Source organism: Drosophila sulfurigaster, chromosome 2R (assembly GCF_023558435.1).
Source record: "Drosophila sulfurigaster albostrigata strain 15112-1811.04 chromosome 2R, ASM2355843v2, whole genome shotgun sequence".
Lineage (NCBI taxonomy): Eukaryota > Metazoa > Arthropoda > Insecta > Diptera > Drosophilidae > Drosophila > Drosophila sulfurigaster.
Window position 1 is genome coordinate 5,653,926 of NC_084882.1, and position 25,550 is coordinate 5,679,475.

At 39.2% G+C, this 25,550-nt stretch overlaps 4 protein-coding genes, 1 long non-coding RNA gene and 1 other non-coding gene across 8 annotated transcripts in view; 4 read left to right on the forward strand and 2 right to left on the reverse strand.

The window, feature by feature from the left end:
* Nucleotides 1-812: 812 nt before the first annotated feature.
* The window catches only part of LOC133839173 (extracellular sulfatase SULF-1 homolog), a 30,855-nt gene continuing 6,117 nt past the window's right edge, over nt 813-25,550 (reverse strand). For 2 of the 3 annotated variants that reach the window (XM_062270529.1, XM_062270528.1), the window contains exons 3-10: nt 4,651-5,607; nt 4,263-4,589; nt 3,512-4,205; nt 2,592-3,454; nt 2,213-2,523; nt 1,951-2,157; nt 1,769-1,871; nt 813-1,708 (exon numbers count right to left, since the gene is read on the reverse strand). In XM_062270529.1, the coding sequence (XP_062126513.1) occupies nt 1,582-1,708; nt 1,769-1,871; nt 1,951-2,157; nt 2,213-2,523; nt 2,592-3,454; nt 3,512-4,205; nt 4,263-4,589; nt 4,651-5,501 (3,483 nt within the window). In that variant the 5' untranslated portion in view covers nt 5,502-5,607 and the 3' untranslated portion in view covers nt 813-1,581. Of the gene's footprint in view, nt 1,709-1,768; nt 1,891-1,950; nt 2,158-2,212; nt 2,524-2,591; nt 3,455-3,511; nt 4,206-4,262; nt 4,590-4,650; nt 5,608-25,550 lie in introns of those variants that run through there. The other variant, XM_062270530.1, reaches the window with a different exon arrangement.
* Trnaf-gaa (transfer RNA phenylalanine (anticodon GAA)) lies at nt 14,023-14,095 on the forward strand. The gene has a single exon. It is a non-coding gene; the product is annotated as a tRNA-Phe (tRNA).
* On the forward strand, nt 15,848-17,646 carry LOC133838657 (uncharacterized). Its single transcript, XM_062269827.1, has 3 exons — nt 15,848-16,023; nt 16,084-16,256; nt 16,325-17,646. The coding sequence occupies exons 1-3, from the start codon at nt 15,906-15,908 to the stop codon at nt 17,456-17,458; spliced, it is 1,425 nt and encodes a 474-aa protein (XP_062125811.1). The 5' UTR covers nt 15,848-15,905; the 3' UTR covers nt 17,459-17,646.
* LOC133837747 (uncharacterized) lies at nt 18,413-20,381 on the forward strand. The gene is made up of 3 exons (XM_062268608.1): nt 18,413-18,732; nt 18,899-19,071; nt 19,140-20,381. Exons 1-3 carry the CDS (start codon nt 18,558-18,560, stop codon nt 20,271-20,273), a joined length of 1,482 nt encoding a protein of 493 aa, XP_062124592.1. The 5' UTR covers nt 18,413-18,557; the 3' UTR covers nt 20,274-20,381.
* Nucleotides 20,629-22,899, forward strand: LOC133837746 (uncharacterized). The gene is made up of 3 exons (XM_062268607.1): nt 20,629-20,944; nt 21,480-21,652; nt 21,710-22,899. Exons 1-3 carry the CDS (start codon nt 20,698-20,700, stop codon nt 22,826-22,828), a joined length of 1,539 nt encoding a protein of 512 aa, XP_062124591.1. The 5' UTR covers nt 20,629-20,697; the 3' UTR covers nt 22,829-22,899.
* On the reverse strand, nt 24,120-24,649 carry LOC133837748 (uncharacterized). Its single transcript, XR_009893857.1, has 2 exons — nt 24,540-24,649; nt 24,120-24,480 (listed from the first exon to the last, which is right to left on the reverse strand). It is a non-coding gene; the product is annotated as an uncharacterized LOC133837748 (long non-coding RNA).

Genomic DNA, 25,550 nt, shown 5'->3' on the forward strand with positions numbered 1-25,550 from the left:
TCTGGGTCTACAAATGCTGCCGGTGCTCACAAGCTCAAGAGTTAAAGAGTTGTCCAACGCAACTTGTTGCTCAGGGCTTTTCGGGTTGGTCTCCAATATTCAAAGCAACGAAATTTCAAATTTACGCTTGCCCCAAGAGTCTAATTCTAATCTAATTCGCCTCATCAGTTATTTGCCCTCTTACGAGCACATTCTAAGATATCTGGCTTATCAGTTTTATCACTTATCAGTGACAAGTTGTTATGCATAATCATACAAAACACATTTGCAAATATTTACGCCTGGTGTTAAAATTTCAATGTTCGATTCGAATTGATTGTTCCTATTGGGCTTCTGATCACCTGTGTATATCGGTCAATATTTAATCTTTATAATTTCACGCCGATAACTGCAATCTAATTAATCAATTTGAAAATGCGTACCGGATTTATAGGTGACCTGGTTAAAGCTTGCCGATTAACTGATTGCTTGTTATGAAAGGATGGCCATGGGATTGTTATCATGCTTTACATTCATACCCACAAGTGTACAAACTTTTTTACAAAACCTTCTATTTTTTAAGATCAAAAACAGACATTTTGGAATGAATAGACTACATAAGCAAAACATCAGTGTTGTTGATAACGATGAAAGGTCCCCCAAATATATACCGCATTAATAATAAATATCTTTCTCCTTTATATTTTGAAGACCGGCATACTTTTAGGCTCTGTCTTTTAAAAATATTGGCGTTGCATTTCTAATATTATCGCATAAAGGATACAAGAATAGATATAAAATAAAATATATCAGAATTCCATACAGCAAAATAATTTTAAATAGTTAAACATGTTTTATTTTCCCACAAATATGCATTTAATTATTTAGAATAGATTGTTCGATATTAACTTTGATACGGCAGATACACTATTTGTTCAGGTGCACAAACTACGAGATAAACGAACGATCTATGACTTAAAAATTACTGCACTTTGTCATTAATGATGATTAAATGTCAATTGATTTGAGTTCTCCATCAAAAATTTTAACATATTGTAATATGTGTGGCGATTTTAGCAATTAGCAGTTAGCAATAAATATATGTAATTACTACAGCTATAATATGTAAATAAAAACTCTATGGTAACTTGAATTCTCTTTGCTAAGTGTAGTCATCAATTAATTTAGTTTAATTTAATTTAAATAAATTGTAAACCAATTGCGCTAAGTAATTTATATAGTGCGGAAATACAAATTTCTCAAAATGTTCAAAATTTAAACGAATGGTAAGTATGTACAATCAAAAGTGACTTAAACTCTAATATCCAAATTATAATTATTTGTATTGCATATCGAGCCAAAGAAGCAAAAAAAGGATCGTATAGAAATGTATCGAATAGAAATGAAACTAAAAGTAAGTTGCATAAAAAACACAGTCTTATTTAAGTAGAAAAAATACCAGAATGCATGGTTATACTCTACATCACCAGAGTAATGTATGGCATAGATGCACAATATGCATGTACGAGGGGTGCTGAGTATAGGTGCAAGCTTAACGCATTTGTATTCACTGGTACTGTGTAATGGTAGATCAAGATACTACTATATACTGTTAGCATTCAGGCAGCTGTTGCGACTCCTGACTGCTGTGGCAATTGCTGCACTCTGTGAGGGGGATTGCTGCTTCCATTGGCGTCGCTTCAGATGCGTCTGCTGCGAGTTAGTCCATCTGGGATAAAGATGCAGATACAGTTGCATAGAATGTAAGTTGACTTCTGTCTCATCTCACCTGTGGTATTTCGAGAGCTTGCGTCGCTTAGCTGCTGGCATCGCATCCGCATCCATTGTACTGCTCACAAATCCAAAGTTGCCCACGCTCGCCGACAAGGATCCTGAAATGTAGTCAATAAACTTCGTTGATATGCATTGCAAAATCTCAGATAGCTCATAAGTAAATAGACAAGCACTTACCATGTTTTCGCTTGTTGTTACGGTGCACATGATTGACAGCGCTTGAAGCTGGCGAAAAATCAGCTGATTCCATGCTCACTTGATGCATATGTTTAGGTATGCTGCAGTTGCGTCCACGACAGCTCTTTAGGTGCTGTAGTTTGTCATGCATGTACGATCTCTCCGCCGGCGTTAAGCTCGCTGCACGATTTTGTCTCTCAAAACGATCTATGTATATGCATGCAGTTAATAAGGAATCAGGTGTATGAAAACTCTGTGTTACCTATTGTTAAATTGTAGAAGGTTATCAACCCAGTGGTGAACTCGCAGTACAGATAATCATGCGTCGCATTTATGGTGCGCAGGCAGGAGTAGGTGTTATTGTTGGCATTCATGCAGAAGCAGAAGGGACTGTCATTCCAAAAGGGCGCTGTCCTCCAATGCTGATTGTCATGTGAGAAGCAGTTCATCTTTTCCGACAGGCACTCCTTCTCTAGACGCGCCTTTTTTATACGCTTGCGTTCCTTTTTCCGTTGCCGCTCCTCCTTCAACTTGCGTCTCGCTTCGCGTGCCATCTCTTTAGAGTCCGCATAACTTGAGGATTCATGAAATTGCTTAGTTAATTAGTTTAACGAGCCTCCCTTACTGCCTAGTCGACTTACCTCTCGCCAACATCCGACTCGCAGATGCACTTGTCGCGGGATCCTTGTGTGTGCTCATTGGAATCGTATGAATCACCTCTAAAGATTTCTTTCTGTCCGTCGATGGTGCTCACATTCGGCAATAGGATGGGTAGGGGAGTGTTACCTCCTAACTCAGTAAAAAAGCTCATGTTGAACTCGGGGCCGGCGCCGTCATGCGAGGAAATGGGATCATTGCGTCTGCGACCCTCACCTCGTCTTCCAGCTGCAGCCGCTTGTTGCTTGCTTTCCCGCATCTGTTTCTTCATGTCCTTGAGGGTGGTGATCTTCTCTTTCAATAGTTTAATCAGCATATCGATTTGATTGCGGGATACACGCCAGGTCTTCTCATCCTCGTAGGTGACATCCGAGCAGTTAACCTTATCTGTGGTCTCATCCACAAAACATCGAGAGCCGCCTTTTTGGAATTTGTTGCCCCGACGCAAAGAATTGCCACGGTGATTGTTTAACTCGGGCTCGTGGAACTTTTGTTCCAGCATTTCTAAATTGCTTTGAATGTGCTGAATAACGACAGCTATGACATCGTTGGAGCTGGAATTGCTTGGCGATTCACGTTTATTTAAATGTCTGTGCTCCTCAAGCATATCAAGTGAACGATCTAGGCCTTGCAACCGTCGTTCCAGCTGCAACTGTCGCCTATGTTGACTCTTGTCCACAAGATGCTGATGCTGATGCATGTGGGTGCGCTTATGGAGTCGATGGGAATGCGTTGATGATCCTGGTGCACGTATCTTTGTATAGCGAAGACCGTCCGAAGTATAACAAACACAGTTTCTTTGGTATTGCTTGCGAGGCATTGCGGCCAGTTGATCCTCCAGTTGCAACTAAAAGAATCAAACCAAATTATTGAATGATAATTGTTTACTTCAGGAGGTACCTACATGAAACTTGCACTTATGTTTGCGCCAGCGGCCATCTTCATTGACACACCTCCACTTCTGGCCAGGCAGACAGTTCTTTAGCAACGCTGGATCTGAGCACTCTGAGTTCAGTCGCATGATCTTTGTGATGTATGGCGGCAGCGCTAAACTATTGTGCTGTAGTGTTTTTTGGTCTTCTAACTCGTCGTCATCTTCTTCATCTTGCTCGGCTGTGTCATCAAATGTGTCATCTGATATGAAATCAGCCTCTGTATCTGTATCCGCATCTGTATCCGCCTCCATATCCGTATCTGAATCTACATCTGTGTCGTCTTCATCATCATCGACACCTATATCATCGTCAGGATTTTCCTGCTCTGTCGTCGGGGTCATCGAGTTAAGCAGCGTGGCCATTGTGCTGCTGCTGCTCCCATTGTCCTTTCTCAACAGATCCTCCAGAAGTGTGCTGTTCACTAGCCGCTTTGCCTGACGCTCCGCCAATAAGCGAGCTCGAGATTCAGCTATCTGATCGGCAGTCTCTCGACGTCCCGAACTCTCGATAAGGAAACTATCTGGCCAACTCTCACGCACAATCCGATTACGACTGTGTAGCAGCGGTAGAATGCTATGTCCGTCCATGTGCGGCGGAACCGGTACGCCACCCATGTCAAGGAATGTGGGCGCCAGGTCCACGTTTAACACGATCTCATTAACTCTGCAGCCGAAGATTGATAGGTTACAAAAAGATTGATAAACTAGGGGTGTAACTTACACTTTGGAAGCCTGGATTCCGGGTCCGCGGATAAGAAAGGGCACGCGAACATCGAACTCAAAAGGAAAACTCTTGCCCTTGATCAAACCGAATTGTCCCAGATGATATCCATGATCCGATGTGTAAACAATGTATGTGTTTTCCAATTCCCCGAGAGCTTTTAGCTCATTGAAGACGCGCTCCACGGCCACATCAACGCTTTGTAGAGTCTGCAGTCGCTTAGTCATGAGGAGATTGGTGAAACGTTTATGCACTGGCTGCATGGGCTCTGTCACCCTTAAGATCCATTGCTTGTCAGGATTGGGAGCGTGATCGTAGCTGGGTGTACTGCACATAAAAGACAATTATTTAGCATGGCTGCAATATCGCAAAGTAGAGCTGAACTCACTGATGTGTGGTCACATTAAAGAAGAGGTGACTGTACTGTGGAGCTGAGTCCTCGGGACCGTGCGGCGCTGGAAAACTCATCGTTAATAGCACGGGCTTTCTTTGGCTTTGCTGCTTGGAGGAGCGAAGAAATGCGATTGAATCGTTGACTATCAAATCCGGATAATAATCTTTTGCATAGTCAAAGCCATGCTTGATTTTTTGTCCATTAAGATTGATGCTGTAGTTGTAGTACTTAGAGTTCATGATCAGGCCACCCCATTCCCGCCAGCCTGGCGGTATATATGACCCATTGTACTTATTCAGATACTTGCCAAAGTAACCTGTGCGATAGCCTGCATTTGATAGATACGCGGCATAGGATCGCGTCTCATGTGTCGCCTGCCACTGTGGACTGGAGCAATTGTCGTTGTTGGTGAATACCATGTGGTTGTGCACATACATTCCCGTCAGCAGCGAGGATCGTGCCGGACAACACATCGGTGTAGTGGTGTAGGCATGCCGGAACTCGGCTCCTCCATCCCGCAATAGTCGCAAAGTGCGTGGCATGAAGTTGAGTGAGCCCAGCTCCACATCCTGATCGTCTGTCAGAATAAACACAATATTGGGACGACGTTCGCGAGCTAAATTTGAGTCGCGAGAGAAGCGTTTGTAACCTGATCCCGACCCACTCGATTGTTGGCTATTCCTATACTGTTGTTTATGCTGATGCTGATGCTGACGTCCCTCCTGACCGGTTGCTTGCTGTTCCCTGCCCTCAGCTGAACTCAGAAGTAGGTTTAGACCAAATGCGATCAGCGCCAGGCAGCCAATTACTTGATGTTTTTCAATTTGCTTCATTTTGTTTACCATATAACCAGGATAGGGCTAAGTTGATTAAATTTAATATGCGGCGTCTCCGTTATATACATCCACATAGTGATACCGCCGTAGAATCCATATAAATTCTTTTCAATTCCTAAAAGAGAACAAAATAGTGAATTTAGTTTAGGAATCGCAATCAATTTTAACTAAAGGATGCGTATAAATATTCAAACTAATACGCTAATAGAAACAAATTGACCAATTTTTCATTATTTCCAATATAAGATTATAGTTCTAGAGCGGATTCGTTATTCAACTTGGTTGAAAAATTTATTTCAACCATTAAGTTTCATTAAGAGTATTGAATTTTGTGGTTGCACTGTCAACAACGGCAACAACATTAGGAAAGATTTCGATTCTCGATGTCAGCCAAATCAGAATCATAAACATTTTGTTTACTTGTCAAGAAATATTTTGACTGTCGTCGAAGCTAAAGTCGTTGTTCTTGGCTCGTTTAAGCGCACAAATGTCCTTGCTGAAATTTATGTGCCACTCACTACTTAAGTGAAAACTGCAATAAATGCTTTACCCACCTTCCACCACCCATTCGTTCATTCTTTGTCCTACCTAGCTACCTCAATGCTAGTCAATGTGTTTCGCTTCCATGAACATTTCTGATGCATTTAATGTGCTCTCGCGCCTGGCATTGGACTGAGTAGAGAGCAAAAGTAAAAGGTGTAGTCAGTAGTTGAGTACTTTACATAGGAGCTGCTGCTGTGTGTGTATGTTGTGACGGGTGAATGGTTTCCTTAAGTGGGATTTAGTATATGTAGTGGTGGCAGCAGTAAAGAGCATTTGCCATTGTAATTTCAAGTTGGCTTTAACTCTTGCTTCGACCAGAATAATATGTTAGTACTCTTAAGACTTAACATCTTAACCATTTGGCAATACGAAACTTTTGATTTCTCTAGCGCACGAACCAAATAATCTATTTGGCCTTGACGAATATGAGCCAAAAGTTTCCATTCTTTTGTAACAATTCACTTGTGAGCGCACTGCCCTTCACATGACGTGATAATCGGCAAATACTCTTTACGTGATTACTCTTTCACATCGACTCTTAAATGTGAATACAAAGAGTTAGAGTGAGTACGAGACACAAAGAGGTTAAGTCTGCTCTGCAAATGTTGAAGTTGGTGCATTAAATAGATCGTTTGCTGCGAAGTTAAAATAAAATTATCTAAAACCAAACTCACGCCGGCCACACTCTCAAACATATACGCTTAATAAAAAAAATGAAAAAGAAAAAAATCAATAAAATAATGAAATGGTGGATGCATTTCCTTTTTTTATATAATTGTACTATGTTGTGAAGGGAAAGCTAAAACAGCTGAAATGTATTTTTTATGTTTCGAAGCCAGCTGGAAATTATCGTCGTTAGCGTCTTCCACTTTGATTTGGCGTCTTGACTCCGATATCGACTTCCTTATTCCCCAAGGTTGTTTGAAATGCAACAACGACTAAGAGTGAAGATCGATTTGAGATGAGCAAAAACGAGTTTTGCTTGGATGCTCCGCATGATCCAAGTCCATGGCCCTAACAAGGAAACATGTTTTTGACCGGACAGCATGAGTGAGACACAAATAAAATAAAAGAACTCTGCAAACAAAATTCTTCTCTTGCTCCTGCCGACATCTTTACCCTCTGCCTTTACACGCACGTCGCAAATACACAGACGGAAATTTAGTCAGCGACCTGGACCCTGGACCTCAGACTGGGACCGAGACTAGCTCTGAAGCCGCTAGCAACACCATCCGAAGTTATTCTATTTCGCTACAACGTATAGAGCAAAGAGATGTGTGTGTGTGTGTGTGTGTGTGTGTGTGTGTGTGTGTGTGTGTGTGCGCGTGTGTGTGTGTGTGTGTGTGTGTGTGTGTGTGTGTGTGTGTGTGTGTGTGTGTGTGTGTGTGTGTGTGTGTGTGTGTGTGTGTGTGTGTGTGTGTGTGTGTGTGTGTGTGTGTGTGTGTGTGTGTGTGTGTGTGTGTGTGAGAGAGAGAGAGAGAGAGATGGAGAGAGAAATAAACACGATTTTTCGGATTCTGATTTATTCATGAATTTTACGAAATTTATTTTATTTCTTTCTCTTGTTGCTTGACTATGCAGTCACCTCTTTCACTCTTCTCTGGTTAACTTTGGTCCATCGTGCATTGTTAGTTTGTTAGCCTGCCTTGCCTTGGCTCCGTTTGTGTGAAACTCCACGACAGGTCACTTCTTTTATGTTCTGTTGCTAACCGTTCATAAAATGTTATTAAGTTTTGAAGTATTTGTTAGGGATAAATTCTTTTAGTATTTATACCCGCTACCCATAGCGCAACTTAGAGCCTCCAGCAAATGTATGACAATCTGGCATATTTTGTACTCATGGTAGACTGGAGTACAGTTTTAGCTCTATCTCGATAACTTTGTGCCTCCATGAAATGTATGTAACAGGAAAGAAGGAGGTATCATGGACCCCATAAAGTATATATGCTTGATCAGCGTCAACAGTCGAAACTATGTAGCTATTTCCGTCTGCCAGCTGTCGCACCCAGATCACAGAGACTATAAGAGATAGACATATAATTTCTTTCGACAGCATTTGTAATGTTTACACGCATATCAATTGTGTTTACAATTTTTTCCACGCCCTCTTCCGCATCAGCAAATCGATAAAATTCAAAAAACAATCGTAATTTTCATGTTAGTGTTTTGGTACAGAGAATAATAACTATAGTTTTTATGATTCCTGAAAATTTGGCTGCGGATAAAAATTTTAAGAGTAATCTAAGAAATACTTTTTTATGGGCAAAAACTCCTGTAGCTCTTTTACTTCAATTTATCGGATCGCAAACAAATTTTCAGTATTCTATAAGAATGTATACAAAAAAATTTCGCTTATATATAGTCTCCGAGATCTATCTATAGGTGTTCACATGAAGATAAATACAGGCATACGGTCGTAGCTGTATGGTATATATATATTATATATGTATATATATGTATACTTTATTGGGACGAGGATGCCTCCATCTGACTGTTACTTTAAATTGCCGTTAGACCAAAACAATAAATAAATAATAAATAAAAATTTGATGTGACTATAGCAACTACAATTGATTTATTTTCTACAAAATGTTTTTTTGTTTTAAAGCTTAAAAGTGTACATTGGAAATATGATTTTTGGCAGTGTCTTTAATTAAAAAAATGAAAATTTAATTTTGCTTATGCCCATAAAAGAATGAATACCTCCTACCTTTTATTTTATTTGCAGTTATTCCTATAACTTATTATCTTTATTTTTAATTTCTCTATAAATAGGCAGGTTAGAGTTATTCGATATACATACATACATATGTTCAATCTAAAATTTCAGTTGCACCATCATCATTCTTTTCATTGAAAGTCAAACGAGGAAGGCTTTGTGCTGATTTAGCGAATGTTTTTAGTACAATGCTTAATATATTTTGTCTGTAGAAGCGGTACATGACATATCAGATTATACGAGAAACTGATTACACAGCAAAAGTCAAAGACGTGGAATGCAAATAGCAAATATTGAAGATAGGAAACTTAAAGTGGAGCGTGAACTAGGTAAGCAAAGGCATAAATGGCAAATGCATAAATGCAATTGCACAAACTACTTAACAGAAGTTCACTCCATTAAGACTAAATACAAATTTCAATTAGCGCAAAATCCCAGTCAATTGTTGCTGTAGAAACATTCTCTAACTTTCCAGCAGTGCTGATGTGGCTTCATTTCACTTCGAGTTTAAAGTATATTTTTTTAATATGGTAATAAAGTGAAGTTGACTTCTTGACGCCGCTAATCCGACAGTTGGTATCCAATGCTGCATCTCATTTATCACTTTCAATGGAGCACTAGTGCCTTGGACTCATAGCTCAACGACACATATACATAAAATACATGTACATGTGTTTGACTGTGCAAATGGTCATCCAAGTGTGGGCAATTCGCATCCGTTTCTTGTCTTAGTCGTGGACTGACTCAACTGGCGAAGTGTCGTCAAAGAGCGTACAAATTTGGAGCAAATTGCGTGGGTTGTCCCTCCTCCTTCAGCTCCAATTCCAATTGCAACTTAGCGCTTAATTAGACAATTAACGGTGGCCAGTTCGAAACCGGCTCACCAAGTGCTGCACAGTCACTTTGACGCTTAACTACTTCAATTCTGCATTATGATGATGTGCTGCAATGAAACAATTCCTCTCGGAAAGAGAGAGCGTAGGCTTTAGGATACGCCTACTCTTTCACTATGGTCTTCTTCTTTTCCTTTATACAACGCTTTTAGCCTACAACATTCACATGTTACGAACTCATAAATTGTGTGGTAAATATGTCTTAGGTGTAACTTTGGCCACGATGAAACGAGTATAAGGAGTAAGTCAGTGTTAAGTCAGTTAAGTTAAGCAGCTTTCGGTCATTAACACTTCAGCTAAGCTTACATTACATGAGGAAACAACTTTTTATTTACATGCATTACATATGAGAATACAATCACAATTAAATTTAGAAAATATTCTTTTAAATGTATGAAAGCAATCAATATTTTGAAAAGTTTTAAAATGTTCAAAATTCTATAAAATACGAGGTGTGTTCAAAAAGTAAGGTGACTTTGTATTTTCAAGAAAAACTATTAATTTATTTATCAATATTTATGTTGTCCCCTTCAAAGTAATCCCCCTCAGATAAAATACACTTATGCCAACGGTTTTTCCAATCCTCAAAGCACTTCCCATAAGCACTTTTCGGTATAGCCTTGAGCTCTTTCAGCGATGCAGTCTTTTTTCGGTATTGGCTCACCTGGGCTCTTCCATTGGGACGATTGGGCTTTGGTTTCGATATCATAACCATATACCCATGATTCGTCACCAGTTATGACCCTTTTGAGTAAATCTGGGTCGTCGTTGACGTCATTCAACAGCTCTTGAGCGATGCTCATGCGACGGTTCTTTTGGTCAAAATTCAGCAATTTCGGAACAAACTTCGCTGACACACGACTCATACCCAAAACGTTTGAAAAAATTTCATGGCACGAGCCAAGCGATACACCGACATCTTCAGCAACTTCTCTGATAGTGATTCGACGATTTTCCAAAACAATTTTCGTCACTGCTTGAACGTTTTCATCAGTTGTTGACGTGCTTGGGCGTCCAGAGCGAGGCTGGTCATTGGCATCTTCCCGGCCATCTTGGAAGAGTTTGTACCACTTGTACACATTTTTTTTTTACTCAGAACAGTTTCACCGTATGCCACTGTCAACATTTCAAGTGTTTCAGAGCACTTAATTTTATTTTTTACACAAAATTTGATGCAAATCCTTTGATCCATATTTTTCGATAGCAAAAAATCGCCGAGCTCGCAAAATAACTTGTAACTTTACGCCTCTCACAACCAAACAAAAGAGGATGTTCCATTGAAACTTGGTACAGATGTTAGGGAAGAGTGTACCAATATAACAAAACAAAAAAATCGATAATCGAAAATATGTTGCCCGCGAAATTTGAAAAGTCACCTTACTTTTTGAACACACCTCGTATAGTATTTTTGATGTCTCACGAAAATTACACACTGTTTATTTACGCTCAATTGGGAACTCTGAAGATAACATACATACAAGAGCAATAGCAATATTCTTTTCATATCTTAAACTGCTTTAGAAACGTTTCGCATATTACTTATATGATACATACATAATATGCAAAAACAAAATAGGCGGTCAATCCGCAGGAGTAATGCAAAGTCTGCTCAATGTGAATGACATTGGCGCACGTTCAGACTTTTAGACAAGTGTCAGCCGTCAACGTAGTAAAAAATGTATAAAATCAAAGTGAATTTTGCGCTTGTCTTTCATTTATTTGTTTCGAAATATAAGTGTGGGCATCTGTTTCAGTAGCTAAATTCATTTAAAAACAAAAAGGGAAGAAAAATAAAAATATATATTTAATTTGCATTTGTGAATGCTTTTCGTACAGGAATGAAGTACAATGAGTGAGCATTTTTCTAAAATCTAGTCGATTCAAGTAACTAAAACTTTCTTTGAATTAGGATGCATGACATCTTGAAGATCCAAATCAAATATTATTAATACTGTCATTGTTAATTTTCCTGCAGAATGGTGACTTCGTACATATTTAATCGACATCATTGTGATCGAAGGCTAAAGCAATGGTTGAATACATTCAATTATTAATTGATATCTCGTTAGCTTTTTAACTCGGTTGCTAGTGTTTTTTGAGTTCCATTCATATTTAAAAGATTGAATGTATAGGACTACCAAATGGTTCGTTCAATAATTTAATCTTCGTTAAATTGTTGTTCATTATTCAAATTAGCAAATGTCAAAAGCTAAATGGCAACTACTGCAGCTGTTTGCTATTTCTGTTATGTTATGGCTATGGCTTGAAGAGTTGCCCAATTACTGACAACAGCAACAACAACAAAAACATATAGAAATAAATATTACCCAGGAATGACGGAGGCAAACCCTACACTAGTTGCTGTCGATGTTGTTGTCGTTGCAGTGGTGACATAAACAAATCAAATCAAATAGTGACCCACTTAAGAGCTTTGACAATTTTCTGCAACAGTAAACTGAGAATACACACACAACCAGTGACGGCAGAGTCATGTAACATTTATGCATGGGGCGGACTGCAAGAAATTGGAAAAAAAATGTAACGAAACATTGGCCAAACATTGCATTGCATTTTGTGTCAAGTCAAAACAGAAAACAAAAATTGAATAAACTTCTTGCCCCGACAGGAAACCCGCATATACTGCGGTTTTTGCACCATGAGTGTTAATTGCATTCAAAAGGAACTTGTTTTTAAAAGAAAACTCGGTTGGCATTTGCATATAATCCTTGTCAAGTAGAGTGGCAAATTAGCACTAGACGTTTCTATTGATTATCCGATAATGTAGCGAGTCTAGAACAACAAAGCGAAACCCTTTACTTTTAAGCACATAAAATCTAAATTTGATTAACTGAGAAAACAATATCCACTTGATGGAAACATATCAAGGTCTAGCCAACGCGACGAATGGGGTGAATACAATTTCGAATCGCAACAAAATACGAATTTATATTAGAATACTCAGTTGGTGTGAGCGAGAGGGAGCAGGAGTTGGGTACTAAAAATATATAAATACTAGTCGAAATGTTAAAAATTCTCGTGACACTTCACAAGAATTTTGTCGCTCTTTTCGTTCGAGTGTAAATAGCCGCTTTGCAAAAGTGCTTCCAGAGGAGGCCAATACGCGTAACCCGAGCAAATGTAGACCAAGCCCAACCAAACCATGTAAATTGTGCTGAAGGTACCGAAAAAGCAAAAATTCGACAATGACTTCAAAAGTTGCTTACCTTGGACTCAACAACAGAGACAGCGCCGACAGAGAAGCTCTGTGGGCAGGCTATAAATCATATCAGGCTGGTAGGCGTGGTGTGTGGTTTTCTAAAGAATTTCAACTGTTACGGCGATCGCCTTTCATGAATGTGAATCATTGGTAAAAGGTGAAACTGTCCCTGATGCCGGCAGCGACAACCGAGAAGAGGTATGTCGATGTCTGTATATCTGTCTCGGGTCTCCGGCCTCAGCTTTCAGCACAAGGCGTCGAACGGAAGCCGCATTAGTTGCTCAATAAAAAAAAAAAAACAGCATAATAAGAAGACCGGTTCAGAAAGTAATATGTGTCAGGCTATTCAAACACTTGTCGACACGTGGGACAATACCCAGTATTGTTAAAAATCCATAGCTATATCTCTTAGAGTTCCTGAGATCTAGGAGTTCATATGGACAAACAGACACACATAGCTCTATCGTCTCTGCTGCTGACGCTGATTAAAAATATATGAACTTATATATGGGCGGAGATGACTCTTTGTGTCTCTTACATACATTTTCAGTTGACCTACCCTATGAGTAGCAGATATAAAAATATACTCTTCACAAAGGTTTGCTGTTAAGATTGCTTAAAGTTCAAAGTTTATTTTTTGCCAATATTTATTAATGTCTGCAAGCAATTATTCTTCGGGGACAAATTTTGAATCTTTGCCAAATCGAAACGTTGAATTTCCTTCCTTATAGTTTTGATGATTATTCTATAGAAATATAATTTGTAGTAGCACAAGTAGTGCGCTCTAATAAATAAATGTTTTCTTTCCTTCCTTGAGATTTGATCCAATATTGTGTTAATTTACTTGTGATGTACATCATCTGAAAATATTAACAATTTAACCAAAACTAATATTTTTAATGGCTGTCTGTCCAAAAAAAGTTGCTCTAAATGTTGTTCCCTTTCTCGCACATAAAGCATAAGCGCAGAAAAAAGTCCATATATTTATAGAATTAGGCGCAAGAGCAGCCGTTTTCAACAAAATATTCTTTAAACAAACTATATAGAATATTCTAAAATATATAGTACATTCTGCGAATCTGCAAGTAAAATAAGTGTTTCTCTTTCTTTTCAAGAGTTTTCTGATTTATTCAAAAGTTCAAAGCAGAAATCCGAGAAGCCGAAATAGCTCAGTTGGGAGAGCGTTAGACTGAAGATCTAAAGGTCCCCGGTTCAATCCCGGGTTTCGGCACTTACTTTTTTTTTAAGCATTTTCTTTCATTTAATTTTCGAACTTTCAGAAACACTCTTTTTAATCGAAGACGGAAGCATCTCTTGTTTTAATTTAATTTAGACGCTCTCCGAAAACATTTGATGGCCCGTCTGAGGGCACAGAGTTCATCAGCACACACCATTTATGATCAGCAGAAAATACTATAGAGATGTTCGGCTCTATGTTTTAGCAAACCGAAATAGCTTGGGGATGTGATGCACATCTACGAGGTCTACAAAAATAAATAATAAGCAATCGGCAAGTCGCAATGTATTCTATGTATCTGGCTGTCTGTCAAGCATAAGAACGACAAACGTTTTAATATGCTTTTATTAGCCAAAGCACTGAGAGGTATCCACATCGGTCGCCTCTTGTCGGCCAGAGTAATTAGACTCCATTAGTGGTAGTGGCAGTGGCAATAGCAGAAGCAGCGACTCTTCTTTGCAGCCCACAGACAAGTCGTGTGTTATTCGTACAATGACGGCGATACAAAGTGCTCATCTTAACTTGTATTTGTTGCTGTTGGTGTAGCTGTAGATGGTGCTGTTGCTGTTGCTGTCAATGTATCTGTGTGTGAGTTATGAGCACCATGTGCTAATGCTGGCATGTGTGGCACTTGATGCGGCGCTCATAATTCTTGCGTCATTAGACAACTTGGTGCATAAGCCCATTCAAATGTACTTGAATGTCTCAAATATGAGAAGACGCAGAGGAACCACGAGCCAGAAGCCATGGTCATTTGCCATTTGGCGTCGCAGTTGGATAATTTGTCGAGCGACGACAAATGACATGGAGCAGCCTAAAGTTAACATTCCGGAGACTAACATTCCATTTCTCTTACCCTTGCTGTCGAAACTCTCCTTACCACCAAGGCATATGGAATAATTTGACAGTTTGATACGCAATAAGACAGATTAGTTACAACGCTTATGGCCATGGCGATGGCGATGGCGATGACGATGACTATAGCGACTATAGCGACGGGGAACAGGAGTAAGGGGCGGTGTCAAAATTGGAGTTGAAGAACAGCTCGCTGCAGACATTACGCAATTTAAGACGACTCAAACAACTCAAACTCTTGAGATGCAGACTCTGAGATGATGGATTACTCAGAACTAAGGTGTCGACTGTTGCTGAAACATTAATGAGTTTATTTGCCATACCAGCTAATGAAGATGTTGCCGGCAGGAGGCCACTCAAGTGGTTTCCTACTCGTTTAGGTCAAGGTGTGGTAAAGTTTGTTAAATTATTTGTATCAAGCAAGAATAATAAGGAGACTACAGAAGCACTTTATAGGCGCAAACTTTGTAGCATTGATAAGTGACAAGCAACAATCCGACGATAAGAAATAAATTTATATTTAGAATTTCATTGGAAAGCGTTTTTCCTTTTTCGAGAGGTAATCTATCATATTTTCAGTAGATACATTAAAGGCCAACACACTGAATCATTTCGGGTGTTTCCTAAGGAGTTCATTACAGCCCACAGCGGCCAAATGAGTCATGCACCTCCGAAATTCAAATTTGAAGCTTCACTCCAACAGCCCTTATCAGGGCTTATTTCATGTGGGGTCTACGAATAGGAACGTTCAGTAGTCTGGTAATATGAATCATGCCGTAGGTCTCGCCGCTTCTTATCTATTGGCCAATCAACCAACTTATAATTTATTTGAACATGTTAGATATCGATATGCTCTGCTTATAAATGCACATGCGGTTGTCCACTCGAAGTTAGATTCAGCACTACCAACGAAGCGAGCGAACTAAATAACAATCCAAGCCTCCTTAAAATGGCAACAGATCAACCACAAATGAGCATCTCCATAGAGGTGATTAGTGATACCAGACATGAGAGCAAATTAAATGGATGTTGTCTCAATAGACAGAGACTTCACAATATCATAATGGGTGTGTTTCTTAAATCTACAAAAAAAATCGAAAATAAAATGAAATAAATTGGTCTTTTAGGTATGGTTATGTTTTCGTATGGAGGCATGGACATGGCTCAGGGTCTTGGCTGGAATTTATACTCAGGTATTGAGACTTCGGAGCAGTTTCAATACAGTTGGTTTATTGGCGTCATCATTGGAGTAATCCTGGCATCCATATCCGTTTCACACCTTCCGAAGATTTATTTTTATGTGAGTTTCCGTGCCCATGGCATTACCTAAATTGTATTTTAATATTTTACATTTCTGAATTCCTCTAGTTTGTTGCAATTTTACTACAACTGATCGACGCCATCATCTGTGTCAGTGCACCTTACAATTACGATGCCATGGTTGCTGCTCGATACATTGGCGGCATAGGGATTGGACTCATAACAGTAGCCTTCATCATACACAACTCAGAGGTGGCGCCAAACAACGAGCGTGGTAAATGGTGTGCTGTTGAACAGTCCGGTTTGGGATTGGGCATAGCAGTTCAAGTGATCATGGATTCGATGTGGAACCCAGCTCTGCCCATTGGTAACAATCAAGTTCATGGCATCATTGGAATTTCATTTGCTATTATAGCAATAGCCATATTAATCCTATCTGTGGAATCGCCCATCTTCTATCTACGTCGCAATAATGACCTGAAGGCTAACACTTGCCAATGGGAACTACTGCATAAGAGAGCCTCAATTGAAGACTGCAAACTTGCATTTGCAGAGAACTCCCAATATGTTTTAGAGGGCAACAGAGAGACATTGGTCCATGAAATAATTGTCACCATGGTTCCATTCCTCAAGATGCTCCTCTGTCGCTGTCTTGTCGCATTCAGTTTTTCATTGCCCCTAACGGAAACGATCATAAAGAGCACAAGGGCTTGGCAGGGCACCATGTATAGCTGGCCGATTATTGTGTGGAGAATCCTACGTTGGATTGGAACCCTTCTCGCAATCTTGGCCATGGACAAGATGGGACGCAAGCTCCTCTCGTTGCTTGGCCTAATATGCATGGGCGGACTGATGCTCGGAATGGCAAGCATCTATTCCAATTTGAGCAATGTTATTGATCCGGATCATATGGCAACGGTGTGCAGAATTTCTATGGCCTTCCAAATGTTTGCCGGTTTGTTTGTCTCCTGTACACCAGCCTACTTGAGCGAGGCATTCCCACTACGCATAAAAGCATTCCTAATTGCCCTGATTGTTTGCATAGAGCAATTGATCCATATCATTGTGATCGTGACATTTGATAAAAACGATTATAGCTTCTACCAGTACTACCTGGCAGTAGGCATTATCATGGTTATATGTTTCGTAGTTCTGATGGTAACTTTGCCAGAGACACGAAACATGACTCTGCGAAAGGCTGGACATCGTTTTCGCCGCTTGCATGATGTATTGGCCTACTAGACTGCAACAGGACCAAACAAATCAAAGCAATCACTGAATCAATATTGTAGAATTTTTAGCCTTAATATAGAAAGACACTTTAAAAAGTATTATATTTTATTTTAGTGCTATTCTTCTTAACAATGCATTTATTACGGAGAATATAAGAGCGAGCTAATTAACGAACGATAAATATATTAAATAATTCAAACACAATTAAAAGTGCCCTCTTTTATTTGCTATTTCAAATTTGCAAAAAGTATTCAGCGGTTAGCACAAGCACTGCTTATAGTGCCAATGCAAACACTGCTTTACTAACGTGCAAGCAGTGTTTATGTTGAGCGATATAAGCAGTATGAGATTTCTAATACATAATTACTAATGAAATTACGGCGAGTCGATTAAATGACGATTTATTTGTGAACTTTGTATTCATAAACAAATCTATAAAGATATAATCAATGAAAAGTCAACAATTTCTTTACAAACACGTTTTCAGACCACATTTTTATAATATGTGAAGTTCGTGAGTTCCTGATATTCGATATGGGTATTGAAGTTCAAGGCAGTCAAAATAATTTGAAAACGTAAAAAAGCCATAGTAATGCTCGAAATTTTGATTTAAAGAAAATAGTAGCCTAGGCCATGGTAGTAACCATTTATAAGTAAAAACTCTTCATATTAATCATTGGGAAAGAAATACGTTGATTCAGATTTGGAAGAACGTAAGAAGCAAACAATTTTAGTGAGTCAGTCAAAGAGAATTTTGGGCGCTAACGAAAAAAGGTGTATCATTGAAAATTGGCAAGTGTTATCAGAGCTCATTTTTCATTTGTAGCCTTCGTCCGATCATAGTTCATAAGAACTTACTAGTATGAAAAGCCTCTCTCATGTATCACGTCAGTATCTGCCTGTCAACAGTAGCTGGTCCCCCAGAGCAATGCCCATATATCTACACATTTAACAGAATATACACAACTTTATCAAAGAAATTAGTAAACGGTATCGCGTAGCTTTGATATGTTCATAAAATACACAAATTTGTAGAATTTTAGCTCAGTTAGAATCGAACCTTTAGCTGTGTCGCTACTACCGTCCGTTACGGTAATAAGTGAATAAAATGACAACGACATATATAACGACGAGTCAAGCGCCTATGCAGACGACAGTGATAACCACTGGCCCTGGGCCACAACGACCCCAACCCACGTACATTGAGGTCATCGAAGATCCACGGACCTCACGCAGTTACAATCGTTGGTCGAATAAGCACAGTGCTCACACTGCGACAGTTGGTGAGTGTGACGGAGATCAAAATGAATCATTTGATTGCAAGGAATAATTTGAAATACTCATAGAGTCAAATTACATAACTAAGTCGATTGCTTACCAGTTTTAATTAAAATATTTATTAATTGCGATATATACAAATCAACAAAACTTCGATTCTCTCTCGCACAGGAATATTACTGTTTACTTATGGCGGAATGGACATGGCACAAGGCCTCGGTTGGAACTTGAGCACTGGAATAGCTACCACATATGAGTTTGAGTTCAGTTGGTTTGTCGGCGTCATCATTGGAACTGTTGTCGCTGCTTTGGCCATCACACATACACCAAAAAGATACTTATATGTAGGTTATGGTATTGATTTTGATAAATGTGTACTGCTAATGACTAGCTTGCTTTCTCTTTTGTCCAGCTGTTGGGTGGAGTGATGCAGCTGATCGATGCCATCATCTTTGTAAGTGCTCCATACGATTACAACCCAATAGTGGCAGCAAGATATGTTGGCGGAGTGGGCTTTGGTTTCATCACAATGGCCTTTATTATACAAAATTCCGAGGTTACGCTTAGCACCTCTCGTGGCATGTGGTGTGGCTTCGAGCAGTATGGCTTGGCACTTGGCGTGATGACGCAGGTGCTCATGGATTCACAGTGGGGCACAGGACACAGTATTGGCAGCAATGTGGCACATGGCATCATTGGTATCATCTGTGCTGTTATTGCAACGGGAACTGTTGCCATGTCTGTGGAGTCACCCATTTTCTATCTGCGCAGGAACAACGAGGATGCAGCGCGAAATAGCCAAACCCAATTGTTAGGATCAAACGCACCCACAGAGATATACAATGCGATCTTTGAAGAAGCCAAACGCTACGTGGCGGAAGGAGAGAGCTCAAGTATTGGAGCAGACCTTACTGCATCTGCCATGCCCTTCATCAAAATGATCTTCTCTCGCTGCCTTGTGGCTTTCACCTTCTCTGTTCCCCTCAGTTGGTCCATAAGGGTGAGCACGTATGCATGGAAACTATCTATCTTCAGTTGGCCCATGATCTTGTGGAGCATATTGCGATTCATTGGCACCCTTGTGGCGATCCTGTTAGTCGACAAGCTTGGACGCAAATTCATCTCGCTGTTGTCTCTAGTCTGCATGGCAGGTCTAATGCTAGCCATGGCGGGCATATACTCCGACAACTCCTATCTAACGAGCGAATACTACATGTCTGAAGTGTCCAAAGTGTCTTTGGCCTTCCAAATCTTCGCCGGCATGTTCGTCGTGCCCACACCCACCTACCTGGCCGAGGCATTCCCAATGAGAGTAAAACCCTTCATGATTGGTCTGATTATTTGCCTTGAGCAAGTGATTCACATCATTGTGATTGTCACATTCGGAAAGACTGATGACTGTTTCTACCAATACTTCATCGGTGTGGGCATTATACTGGTTGTAAGTCTGATTATCTTTGCCGGACTTATGCCGGAGACCCGAGGACTAACGCTTCGACAAGCTGGCAATCGTTTCCGTCGAGTTCACGACGTAATGTCTTACTAGGCAATATCATGCACACATCGCAATAGTTAAATAGTAATTTAGAATTAAATTGTTACAACAAAAAAATAAAATGTTTTCTATAACAAAACCTCTATACGATATTTGTTTTGAATATTAACATTAATATTAACACATCACAAAGCCGAATTCCTTTCAACGAATATTGTTACTTTTCTGAGAAAGACATGATCCCTGACCAACTGAATTCAACGCCCAGCGCCCATCAAGTCAATCAAACAATGGCAATGAGGAATACCCGAATATCACATGATAATTACAATGAACACTATCTATAATTATACACTGATAACGCAGGTTTCTATGCTTATAAATAAACCCAAGTGACACAGCGCGAATTCAGTTGCGGAATAGCCTTTTTATCGAACGAACCACAATAAAATAAGAGATATATTATCATATAAAAATGACAAGCTACCCAAATACACCGAATTTTTCTCCTAATGCGACACAAGAAAAATTACCACCAAATCACAATGCAAATATGTATCCGAATCAAAATGTAAATATGTATCCGAATCAGAATCCAAAGATGTATCCGAATCCGAATATTACTGTGCCTCCAAATCAGCCACAAACCACCTATATCCAAGTGATAAATAATCCCAGCCGACGGTCAACTCGTTGGGGCAATCGGAGAAATTTTAATTCTGGTAGGCAGTGAAGATATTGAAAAACGAAGTGATAACTAACACTTTCGAATACAAGATATACAAAAGTACTCAGTACAGGGAGCAAAGTAACTAAGAAGAGTGTTGCATAAATTAATATGTGCTTCGTTTAATGATAAATCAACTCGAGATATCTTACTCTTTCAACTTAAAAATATAAAACTTAAATTACCAACAATCTTATTTTCTAACTGTATTTTTTTAAAACCATTTCATAAAATTTCATATTTAAGTACGCAACACTCTATTAACAAAAAAAAAACAATTACGGATTAAATTTCCATTATCAAAAGGAAATAAATAAACAAAAATGTTATCACTCCTCGAAATATAAATAGCCAATTGATGGATTAAATTTACCACTACATGTAAAGAACAAAAAATATTTGTTTTCAAAGTTTATATGTTTTTAAATTTGCACTCTGCTGAATTGGTCGAATTTTTGTTTTGTTTTATATATTAAGAATGTTTCTAACAGTCTTCTTTAATTTTATTTATAATTGCATCACTGTGACAGCCTGCTTCTTATTTGTCTATGGTGGAATGGACATGGCTCAAGGTCTAGGCTGGAACACAGACGCGGGTACCACAGGCTCAATTCCATTCCAGTACAGTTGGTGCATTGGAGTCATTATTGGAGCTGTGTTAGCATCTTTCTCCTTGACTCACTTACCCAAATGGATCTTCTATGTGTGTATTAGAAACGATATTACATAAAGCATATATAATTCGTATGTCATTCCTTAGTGTCTAGGTGGACTGTTGCAGTTGATCGATGCGATTATTTTTGTGAGTGCACCAACCCAATACACTGCAATCGTGACTGCCCGATACCTGGGTGGAGTGAGCATTGGCATTATCACGGTGAGCTTCATCATCCACAACTCTGAGGCAGTGAGTAGTAAATACCGCGGCGTGTTAGCCGCCTTGGAACAGTATGGATTGGCGCTGGGAATTGTCATGCAGGTGATCATGAGTGCCGAATGGAGTTCGTACTCCGATTTTCAAATGAACACCGCACATGGAATCTTTGGAATAGTATTTTCCCTTTTCGGCACCGCCTTTATTTACTTTTCAGTGGAGTCGCCAATCTTCTATCTGCGTAAGAACAATGAGCAAATGGCACGCTCATGCCAATGGCATCATATGCCCACCACGACTTCAAATAATGCTTGCCATGAGGCTCTGGAAGAAGCCAAGCGGTACGTGGCGGAGGCATCAAGTCTGAGTTTTGTCGAAGAGCTCGCTGCTTCCGCAATGCCCTTCGTCAAGATGATCTTCTGCAGATGCCTTGTGGCGTTCACATTTTCCGGACCTCTCAGCTTGGCCATGTCATTGAACAACATTGCGGTTTATGACTATGACGACTGGTCGACAATTGTGTGGGGAGTTCTTCGCCTTATTGGCACTATCGTTACCATTTTACTGGTGGACACCGTTGGCCGGAAGTTTGTATCGGTGCTGGGATTACTGTGTATGGGAGCTCTAATGCTAGCCATGGCTGGTCTCTTCTATAGCATCTATAGCTTGGACAACCTCTATCAGATCGGTCGCATATCAATGGCATTCCAGTTCTTTGCCGGATTGTATGCTGCTTGCACAACAACGTATCTGGGAGAGGCGTTTCCCATGCGTATTAAGCCCTTTCTCATTGCACTGATCATTTGTCTGGAGCAAATGATCCATGTCATTGTAATTGTTACATTCCCGTCTGGTAATTACGCCCTATTCACCTACTTTTTGGTTGTGGGCGTCATCCTAGTTATCAGCATGATTATTTTCGTTGTGCTAATGCCGGAAACTCGCGGCCTGACGCTTCGACAGGCTGGTCATCGTTTTCGCCGAGTACATGATGTAAAGGCATAATAAAAAGGGGCTTATAGTATATGTATAAAGTTTACAACTGATCATTAAATAAAATACTTTTAAATATTTAATTCGCCAATGCTTGAATGCTTGATGTTGGAATATGTTATCAAAACCAACATCACAAATGCGGTCACACTGCCCGATCTCTACTTTATGATTTGTTATCGATATTAAGTTCTCTCTTCACTGTTTCCTTTCTACTGACAAGGCTGGTTGTGCGCGCATAAAAACAAATAATATAAATCAAAGTGAATCAACTTAAACTGACTTTTACTTGGGAACTAAATACGGAAAATACAACACTTGACATAGCCTCAGTTTCAATTTATTTCCTAATGGGACTTTCAGCTACGCACACTCAAATATAGAATAGTATAATTTACTCATACGAGTATATAAAAATAGAGTACGAGTCATACGAACGCGTGCAAGACGCATTTTCATTCAGCTTGTGCGGCTGTTTAATTTTTTTTTTTATTACAAATTAGGCCTTGTCGAATTTTGGATGCTGTTAATTTTCACACAACCCAGCCAATGGCGACTATTTTTATAGGTCTTGCGATCACTGTAGCGTATTCTTCTTCTAGTCTTTTTCAACTTTATTATGATCTAATTTATATCTCCGCTGGATGTGCGAGGGGATACAACTTCCTTGATGTATGTGAATTATGTGGCATTGTTTTATAATCGCCTTACGGTTTATTTAGATTCAACAGATCGTCACTTCTTCCAATTTTGACACACATGAAGCTGGTGCTATTTTAAAGGTGAAAATGTTGTTTTTTATTTGCTGTCAACATTTTACTACATTTTTATGGCGGAGCTAGAGGTCTTGCATAATTAAATACATATGCTTCTAAGATATTTAAGACCGCAACAGCTGGCACTTCAGCTTCTTGGGATTTAGAGCATTATATGTATGTACATATATGAGAGTATTTCAATTAAATTTATGTAGTACTTAGTACCCATCGATTCTACGAAAGGGATGGTGGATGACGAGAGCAAGTAAAAGACACTACGTGAATCACAATTAAATTTATCATAAAAGCAGTGCCCAGAAATGTGCATTAAAATGACATTATCTCAAGATACATTGCCTAATGAAGGAATTGCAATGAAAGACTATTGCATTAGCAATTTGCCGCCAGATCAACAACATTTGCCAGACGATCCAAGATAGCCGGAAAAGATTTGCAATGCCCTTAAATGGTCTACGCACAGATACTCACTAATGACCAAGAAAGGGAGGCAATCTGTTGAACAATTGAAACGACAAGCTACGAAATCCGTGGAAAAATGCTTCTATTCTTAGTTTTATCTGTGTTCACAGTGATTTTCCCAGTCCAACAAAATGCATTAAATGCATGTTTATACTTTTACATTTCAATTAATCGTGTCGCCATGCGGCCATAGATCGACCCCCAATGGGGCTGATTTAAAGGTGACGTCATAGCTCTCCGTTTCCTTTTCCACCTTTTTCTGTCTTGGGTGTAATTCCAACCGTTTCACATAAAGTTCAGTGAAATGGAAACAATTGAATGGATTTGGTGAGGAAACTGCATTTAATTGGCCAAATGTGCGACCACATGGAATCGAATAGAAATTGTGTGTATCTACAGTATATTACCTATGAAAATGTATTCCAGCTGAGAATTTGCATTTGCATTAGAAAGCCATTTCGTTAACTCATTTACTATACACTGACTATATTGAACATATATATATGTACATATATATGAGTAAATTAAATGCAATTTGCTTGCTTGTATATATTGTATTGTTTTCTTCATTATATCACTTTTTGAAATAGAAATACATATAATACTGCACTGCTTTGATTTTATTCAAAATGGGTAGTCAAGCACACTCGGTTGTAGCTTTTTTACTTGTTAGAGTCGTAAATACGATCAGCTGACAGATACCACTTAGTATAGTATTTTTATAGTATTTTTGGTGTGTTATGAACTCGCGCAGATATCTAAAAAAAAATTATAAGCTGTCTAAAAATTGCGAATGGCTGTAAATATTTCCTTCGTCCAATTGGAGTAATGTTCAGAAACTACTCCATTTGTGACTGTATCTCAAATGGTAAAAGTATTAAACGTTTGAACTTTGTCTTCTTTGGAACTGACACATTTCCCACCTGCCTGCAAACGTACTGTGGAAAAACAGGCCACGAAAGCCTTGAATGATTGATAGTTTAGCTGAGTGACTGTGTAAGTGGGGCTGGGCAAATACCCGAATGAGTGAGTGGGGAAGTGAAGATGTGAGAGTAAAACGTTGACAGAGTCCATGACCCAACACGCAAACAGTTTCCTTTCACTCTAGCCTACGAGTACAAAATCTCCATCTGTCAGCTGTCAGTTTCGCACGCTGACAGGCTCTGAACTTAGTATTTTAATTGAGTTGGCCACAGGATGTTAGGTCTTAAGACTTTCATGAGCCACTTTACTGTTTTTATAGTATTTGTATTGAATTGTGACATTTCTATAAAGTTAACCATTAACTTCACATTGAAATAACACATTATAAAATTATTTGACTGGTGTTGTAAGAGTATTGGACGCAGTTTTTCGATATAGTGTAGAAAAGTGTCGGTGCTTCAATTGCTAGTTCGCAGCTTAACTTTTATTGAACAAACAGCAGGAGCAGCCACTGGCGTGTTGAATTGCTTTTTTATGTGAGTTTCACTGCAACGTTGCGTATACTTAATTTA

Coding starts and splice junctions, on each gene's coding strand:
- LOC133837747 (XM_062268608.1), top strand. CDS start 18,558: ATGACAACGACATATATAACGACGAGTCAAGCGCCTATGCAGACGACA. Junction 18,733..18,898: donor TGCTCACACTGCGACAGTTG/GTGAGTGTGACG, acceptor TCTCTCGCACAG/GAATATTACTGTTTACTTAT. Junction 19,072..19,139: donor CACCAAAAAGATACTTATAT/GTAGGTTATGGT, acceptor TCTTTTGTCCAG/CTGTTGGGTGGAGTGATGCA.
- LOC133838657 (XM_062269827.1), top strand. CDS start 15,906: ATGGCAACAGATCAACCACAAATGAGCATCTCCATAGAGGTGATTAGT. Junction 16,024..16,083: donor ACTTCACAATATCATAATGG/GTGTGTTTCTTA, acceptor TTGGTCTTTTAG/GTATGGTTATGTTTTCGTAT. Junction 16,257..16,324: donor TTCCGAAGATTTATTTTTAT/GTGAGTTTCCGT, acceptor GAATTCCTCTAG/TTTGTTGCAATTTTACTACA.
- LOC133837746 (XM_062268607.1), top strand. CDS start 20,698: ATGACAAGCTACCCAAATACACCGAATTTTTCTCCTAATGCGACACAA. Junction 20,945..21,479: donor TCGGAGAAATTTTAATTCTG/GTAGGCAGTGAA, acceptor TCACTGTGACAG/CCTGCTTCTTATTTGTCTAT. Junction 21,653..21,709: donor TACCCAAATGGATCTTCTAT/GTGTGTATTAGA, acceptor GTCATTCCTTAG/TGTCTAGGTGGACTGTTGCA.